This window comes from Chiloscyllium plagiosum, unplaced genomic scaffold, assembly GCF_037043375.1.
Source record: "Chiloscyllium plagiosum isolate Xiang-an unplaced genomic scaffold, Cpla_swu_hap1 HiC_scaffold_50, whole genome shotgun sequence".
In the NCBI taxonomy this organism is placed as follows: domain Eukaryota; kingdom Metazoa; phylum Chordata; class Chondrichthyes; order Orectolobiformes; family Hemiscylliidae; genus Chiloscyllium; species Chiloscyllium plagiosum.
Window position 1 is genome coordinate 57,195,780 of NW_028270188.1, and position 7,830 is coordinate 57,203,609.

The 7,830-nt window shown below is 58.6% G+C and overlaps 1 protein-coding gene across 1 annotated transcript in view; it reads left to right on the forward strand.

Moving 5' to 3' along the window:
* Nucleotides 1-7,830, forward strand: part of LOC148135325 (uncharacterized) — a 94,175-nt gene that overhangs the window by 69,983 nt on the left and 16,362 nt on the right. Inside the window, exons 18-19 of the mRNA XM_087985121.1 lie at nt 5,225-5,458; nt 6,375-7,673. Coding sequence (XP_087841247.1) covers nt 5,225-5,458; nt 6,375-7,673 — 1,533 coding nt within the window. The remainder of the gene's footprint in view (nt 1-5,224; nt 5,459-6,374; nt 7,674-7,830) is intronic.

Sequence of the window (7,830 nt, forward strand, 5' to 3'; positions counted from 1 at the left end):
CTGAGGGTCTCTGGCTGACTCCTGGTGATGCAGGATGTCCCTAGGTGTCACTCAGTGACACTGGGTATTGTTGGGTGTCATTGAGGTACACTGGGTGTCATTGAGTGTCACTGGATCCCAGAGTGACACTGGGTGTCATTGAGAATCACTGGGTGTAATTGAGATCACTGGATCCCATTGAGTGTCACTGGGTGTCATTGAGTGTCCCTGGATCCCATTGAGTGTCACTGGGTGTCATTGAGTGTCACTGGATCCCATTGAGTGTCACTGGATCCCATTGAGTGTCACTGGGTGTCATTAAGTGTCACTGGATCCCATTGAGTGTCACTGGGTGTCATTGAGAATCACTGGATCCCATTGAGTGTCACTGGGTGTCATTGAGTGTCCCTGGATCCCATTGAGTGTCACTGGGTGTCATTGAGAATCACTGGCTCCCATTACGTGTCACTGGGTGTCATTGAGTTTCACTGGGTGTCATTGAGAATCACTGGATCCCATTGAGTGTCACTGGGTGTCATGGATAATCACTGGGTGCCATTGGGAGTCACTGGGAGTCATTGAGAATCACTGGATCCCATTGAGAGTCACTGGATCCCTTTGAGTGTCACTGGGTGTCATTGAGTGTCACTGGGTGTGATTGAGAATCACTGGATCCCATTGAGTGTCACTGGGTGTCATTGATAATCACTGGGTCCCATTGGGTGTCACTGGGTGTCATAGAGAATCACTGGGTCCCATTGAGTGTCACTGGTTGTCATTGAGAATCACTGGGTCCCATTGAGTGTCACTGGGTGTCATTGAGTGTCACTGGGTGTCATTGAGAGTCACTGGGTGTCATTGAGTGTCACTGGGTGTCATTGAGTGTCACTGGATCCAATTGAGAGTCACTGGGTGTCATTGAGAATCACTGGGTCCCATTGAGAGTCACTGGATCCCATTGAGTGTCACTGGGTGTCATTGAGTGTCACTGGATCCCATTGAGAGTCACTGGATCCCATTGAGAGTCACTGGCTGTCATTGAGTGTCACTGGGTGTCATTGAGTGTCACTGGATCCCATTTAGTGTCACTGGGTGTCATTGAGAATCACTGGATCCCATTGAGTGTCACTGGGTGTCATTGATAATCACTGGGTCCCATTGAGAATCACTGGGTCCCATTGAGTGTCACTGGGTGTCATTGAGTGTCACTGGATCCCATTGAGTATCCCTGGATCCCATTGAGTGTCACTGGGTGTCATTGAGAATCACTGGATCCCATTGAGTGTCACTGGGTGTCATTGAGAATCACTGGCTCCCATTGAGTGTCACTGGGTGTCATTGAGTGTCACTGGGTGTCATTGAGAATCACTGGATCCCATTGAGTGTCACTGGGTGTCATTGATAATCACTGGGTCCCATTGGGTGTCACTGGGTGTCATTGAGTGTCACTGGATCCCATTGAGTGTCACTGGATCCCATTGAGAGTCACTGGCTGTCATTGAGTGTCACTGGGTGTCGTTGAGTGTCACTGGATCCCATTGAGTGTCACTGGGTTTCATTGAGAATTACTAGGTCCCATTGAGAGTCACAGGATCCCATTGAGTGTCACTGGATCCCATTGAGAGTATTTGGGTGTCATTGAGAGTCACTGGGTGTCATTGAGTGTCACTGGGTCCCATTGAGTGTCACTGGGTGTCATTGAGTGTCACTGGGTGTCAGTTCGGTGTCCCTCAGTCTCACCGATTGGTTCTGGATGTTATTGCGGGAGAGTCACTGAGGGTCTCTGGCTGACTCCTGGTGATGCAGGATGTCCCTCGGTGTCACTCAGTGACACTGGGTATTGTTGGGTGTCATTGAGGTTCACGGGGTGTCATTGAGTGTCACTGGATCCCATTGAGTGTCACTGGATCCCATTGAGTGTCACAGTGTGTGTCATTGAGAATCACTGGGTGTAATTGAGATCACTGGATCCCATTGAGTGGCACTGGGTGTCATTGAGTGTCCCTGGATCCCATTGAGTGTCACTGGGTGTCATTGAGTGTCACTGGATCCCATTGAGTGTCACTGGATCCCATTGAGTGTCACAGTGTGTGTCATTGAGAATCACTGGATCCCATTGAGTGTCACTGGGTGTCATTAAGTGTCCCTGGATCCCATTGAGTGTCACTGGGTGTCATTGAGAATCACTGGATCCCATTGAGTGTCACTGGGTGTCATTGAGTGTCCCTGGATCCCATTGAGTGTCACTGGGTGTCATTGAGAATCACTGGCTCCCATTACGTGTCACTGGGTGTCATTGAGTGTCACTGGGTGTCATTGAGAATCACTGGATCCCATTGGGAGTCACTGGGAGTCATTGAGAATCACTGGATCCCATTGAGTGTCACTGGGTGTCATTGATAATCACTGGGTGCCATTGGGTGTCACTGGGAGTCATAGAGAATCACTGGGTCCCATTGAGTGTCACTGGGTGTCATTGAGAATCACTGGGTCCATTGAGAGTCACTGGGTGTCATTGAGTGTCACTGGGTGTCATTGAGTGTCACTGGAACCCATTGAGAGTCACTGGGTGTCATTGAGAATCACTGGGTCCCATTGAGAGTCACTGGGTGTCATTGAGTGTCACTGGGTGTCATTGAGTGTCACTGGATCCCATTGAGAGTCACTGGGTGTCATTGAGAATCACTGGGTCCCATTGAGAGTCACTGGGTGTCATTGAGTGTCACTGGGTGTCATTGAGTGTCACTGGGTGTCATTGAGAGTCACTGGGTGTCATTGAGAATCACTGGCTCCCATTGAGTGTCACTGGGTGTCATTGAGTGTCACTGGATCCCATTGAGTGTCACTGGGTGTCATTAAGTGTCACTGGATCCCATTGAGTGTCACTGGGTGTCATTGAGTGTCACTGGGTGTCATTGAGAGTCACTGGGTGTCAGTTCGGTGTCCCTCAGTCTCACCGATTGGTTCTGGATGTTATTGCGGGAGAGTCACTGAGGGTCTCTGGCTGACTCCTGGTGATGCAGGATGTCCCTCGGTGTCACCCAGTGACACTGGGTGTTGTTGGGTGTCATTGAGGTTCACTGGGTGTCATTGAGAGTCGTCAGGTGTCCCTGGGTGCCATTGGATGTCATTATGAGTCACTAGATGTTAATGGGCCCCATTGGGTGTCACCGAGAGACATTGGGTGGCACCTGATGTCATTCAGTGTCACTGGGAGTGTCTGGGTGTCACTTGTTATAACTGGGAGTCATTGGGCGATATGTGAGTGTTGCTGGGAGTCACTGGGTGCAACTGGGTCTCACTCAGTATCTCCGGGTCTCATCGGGTGTCATCCAGTGTCTCTGGGTCTCACATGGGGCTCTGACCATCTGTTGGTCTCACTGAGAAACACTGGGGCTCATTGGGAGTCACTGGGTGCCTGGGGGTGTCTCATGGTGTCCCTGGGTCCCTGGGTGTCCCTGGGGGTGTCCCTTGGTCCCTGGGGGTGTCCGTGGGGTTGTCCCTGGGGGTGTCCCAGGTGGTGTCCCTGGGGGTGTCCCTGGGGGTGTCCCAGGTGGTGTCCCTGGGGGTGTCCTTCGGTCCCTGGGGGGGTCCCTGGAGGTGCCCCTGGGGGTGTCCCTGGGTCCCTGGGGGTTTCCCAGGGGGTGTCCCCGGGAGTGTCCCTGTGTCCCTTGGGGTGTCCCTGGGGGTGTCCCTGTGTCCTTTGGGGTGTCCCTGGCGGTGTCCCTGGGGTTGTCAGGGTGTCCCTGGGGGTGTCCCTGGGGGTGTCCCTGGGTCCCTGGGGGTGTCCCTGGGTCCCTGGGGGTTTCCCAGGGGGTGTCCCTGGGTCCCTGGGGGTGTCCCTGCGTCCCTGGGGGTTTCCCAGGGGGTGTCCCCGGGAGTGTCCCTGTGTCCCTTGGGGTGTCCCTGGGGGTGTCCCTGTGTCACTTGTGGTGTCCCTGGGGGTGTCCCTGGGAGTGTCAGGGTGTCCCTGGGGGTGTCCCTGGGGGTGTCCCTGTGTCCCTTGGGGTGTCCCTGGGGGTGTCCCTGGCGGTGTCAGGGTGTCCCTGGGGGTGTCCCTGGGTCCCTGGGGGTGTCCCTGGGGGTGTCCCTGGGAGTGTCAGGGTGTCCCTGGGGGTGTCCCTGGGGGTGTCCCTGGGGGTGTCCCTGGCGGTGTCAGGGTGTCCCTGGGGGTGTCCCTGGGTCCCTGGGGGTGTCCCTGGGGGTGTCCCTGGGAGTGTCAGGGTGTCCCTGGGGGTGTCCCTGGGAGTGTCAGGGTGTCCCTGGGGGTGTCCCTGGTCCCTGGGGGTGTCCCTGGAGTTGCCCCTGGGGGTGTCCCAGGTGGTGTCCCTGGGGTTGTCCCTGGGTCCCTGGGGGGGTCCCTGGAGGTGCCCCTGGGGGTGTCCCTGGGGGTTTCCCAGGGGGTGTCCCTGGGGGTGTCCCGGGGTTTGTCCCTGGGGGTGTCCCTGGGGGTGTTCCTGGGGGGTGTCAGGGTGTCCCTTGGGGTGTCCCTGGTCCCTGGGGGTGTCCCAGGTGGTGTCCCTGGGGGTGTCCCTGGGTCCCTGGGGGGTCCCTGGAGGTGCCCCTGGGGGTGTCCCTGGGGGTTTCCCAGGGGGTGTCCCTGGGGGTGTCCCTGTGGGTGTCCCTGGGGGTGTCCCTGGGGGTGTCAGGGTGTCCCTGACGGTGTCCCTGGGGGTGTCCCTGGGTCCCGGGGGGTGTCCCTGGGGGTGTCCCTGGTCCCTGGGGGTGTCCCTGGTCCCTGGGGGTGTCCCTGGGGGTGTCCCTGGTCCCTGGGGGTGTCCCTGGCGTGTCCCTGGGGGTGTCAGGGTGTCCCTGGGGGTGTCCCTGGTGGTGTCAGGGTGTCCCTGGGGGTGTCCCTGGGGGTGTCCCTGGGGGTGTCCCTGGGTCCCTGGGGGTGTCCCTGGTCCCTGGGGTGTCCCTGGGGGTGTCAGGTTGTCCCTAGGGGTGTCCCTGGTCCCTGGGGGTGTCCCTGGGGGTGTCCCTGGGGGTATCCCTGGGGGTATCCCTGGGGAGTCCCTGGGGGTGTCCCTGGGGGTATCCCTGGGGGTATCCCTGGGGGTATCCCTGGGGGTATCCCTGGGGTATCCCTGGGGTGTCCCTGGGGGTATCCCTGGGGGTATCCCTGGGGGTGTCCCTGGGGGTGTCCCTGGGGGTATCCCTGGGGGGTGTCCCTGGGGGTGCCCCTGGGGGTGTCCCTGCGGTCCTGGCCCTCCTGTGAATACTCTCTCCTTTCCCGTATTCCCAGTTTCCTGATAAACATTACGAGGATATCGACAGGATCCGGAGACGGAAGGTGGATATCCGGGCGATGGCAGGAGGAGCTGCTGCCCCTCTCCCTCCCGACAGGACGGAGGATCGACCGGGATCACCCTCATTACCAGGAGCACCGACCTCTGACCCCGCACCCACACACGCTGCCCGTCCCCGGGCAGTGGAAGGGGGTACGGGGGTCACACTGGACGATGCCACCTATCAGGAGGTGAGGACCCAGTGACACTGTCTAATGGACAGAATGTCACCCATCGAGGGGCAGGAGGAAGGGGTACCCCTGGGAACGGGGAACGGGTAACGTCACTGTGTGTGGGGAACCCACTGCCCCCTTAGCACACGGTCACTGGGTGACACTGGGTGACCTTTGAGATTAAGTGGTGTGACTGGGAGACCCTGGCTGTGATCAGATGTCAATGGGTGTCATTCGCGGTCAGTGAGAGTCACATGACTGTCCCTGGGGGTCACTAAAGGTCATTGAGTGTTACTAGGGGCCACCACGAGTACTGAGGGTCACGGGGGGGTCAGTGAGAGTCACTGGGAACCATTGGAGGTCACTGAGGGTCACTGGGAGTCATTGTGGCTCACTGGGGGTCAGAGTCACAGAGTCATTGGGGGGGTCACTGAGGGCCATTGGGGGTCATTATGGGTCACTGAGGGTCACCGAGGTTCATTGGGGTCACTGAGAGTCATCGAGGTCACTGCGATTCACTGAGTGTCATTGGGTCACTGTGGGTCACTGAGTGTCAGTGGGAGTCATTGGGAGTCAGTGAGGGTCATTGAGGGGCCACTGAGTGTCTTCGGCGATGGCCTCAGAGCTAACCAGCTCCCCCCTATCGGGCACAGGCCCTTAGCCCGAGTTAACACCACGGACCTACCTCATGAGGCCTGTGGCCTGGAGAAGGGCCTGTGGCCTGGATAAGGGCCTGAATGAAATGGCAGCCAGCAATGCCGCCAATGGGAATGACGGGAGAGCGTGTGGGGGGGGGGGGGAATGCGGGTCGGGAACGGTTTTCCACGTTAACTTAGCCAAGGCCTCAGGAATCCCGGTACAAACACTGAGCGGGATTGGTTTCTGAGCCACCCAGAGGGGGGGACCCTCACCATCTTCCTTTCCTCCTTGGCAGATACCCGAAGGGCACGGCCTACGCAGAGAGGCTTCGAGTCAGAACCGCGGCCCCACAGAGGGTCAGCAAGGCCAGGTGACCGCGACCTATGCGAGGGTCAGCAAGGCCAGGAGTCACGTCTACACGGAGCCTGCTGATAGGCCTCTTGTCGCCATGGAGACGGCGCACGCCTACGCGGAGGCCCACCTCTACGCAGCGCCTCAGGACCACCCGCCAAAGGCTGCTGGCCGTGAACGCCGCCATGTCTACTCCGAGTTGGATCCCAGGCCTGGCAACCTCTACTGTCCCTCCCCTACCAAGGGGGTAACCGCCAAGGCTGCCCACAGCGACCTGGTGCCCACAGCCCCTCCCCGCGGGCACCTCCCAGCCCTCTTCAAGCCCAGCGCTCGGGCCACCGACGCCCACCGAAGTCTAGGCCTCCCCACTCAGGGCCACCTTGAACTGGACGACGACGCGTACGGAGTCTCAGCGAGATGTGGGCCGAGTAGGCCCGAGCCAGATCCCTGGCCTAGCCCTAGCAGTCCAGAGCCGGTCCCTTGCAGGCCGGAACGAGAACCCCGGCCCACGCTGAGCAAATTGGAACCAGACCCGAGGTCTGTCCCCATCAGGCCGGATCGAGCTCTGAAGTCCAAGCTGAGCAGGTCGGAGCTAGGTCTGAGGCTTGTCCCTGACAGGCTTGAGCCAGATCTGAAGTCTGTCCCAGGCGTGCCTGCACGACCACTGAGACTTGTCCCCGTCCGCTCAGAGTCAATATCAACACCTCTTCCAACTAGGCCAGAGCAAGGTCAGAGGCCTGTCCCAGGTCTGAGGCCTCTCCCTAGTAGGCCGGAGCCAGATTCAAACCCTCTCCCTAGTAGGCCGGAGCCAGATTGGAGGCCTCTCCCTAGTAGGCCAGAACCAGATTCAAGCCCTCCCCCTAGTAGGCCGGAGCCAGATTGGAGGCCTCTCCCTAATAGGTCGGAGCCAGATTGGAGGCCTCTCCCTAGTAGGCCGGATCCCGATTGGAGGCCTCTCCCTAGTAGGCCGGAGCCAGATTCAAACCCTCTCCCTAGTAGGCCGGAGCCAGATTGGAAGCCTCTCCCTAGTAGGCCGGAGCCAGATTGGAAGCCTCTCCCTAGTAGGCCGGAGCCAGATTGGAGGCCTCTCCCTAGTAGGCCAGATTCAGATTTGAGGCCTCACTCCAGTAGGCCGGAACTAGCACCTCAGCCTGTGCACCAGGCTGATGGCATCTACGAGCAGCTTCCTGAGGAGTATCTGAGACCACCGCCCTTTGCGCCGACTCGATCTGGATACAGGAGGGTAAGGACCAACTCCCACTCCCCTCACTCGTGGTGCTGAACGTTTCTCAGGTCAAGCCACTCCTCAGTATCTGCTTCCTACCCGGGAAGAGGGGGGGGGGGGCGGAATGAAAGCATCACAGAGGTTACCCTCAGCTTGGTTTGGATGTTTGAGGTAG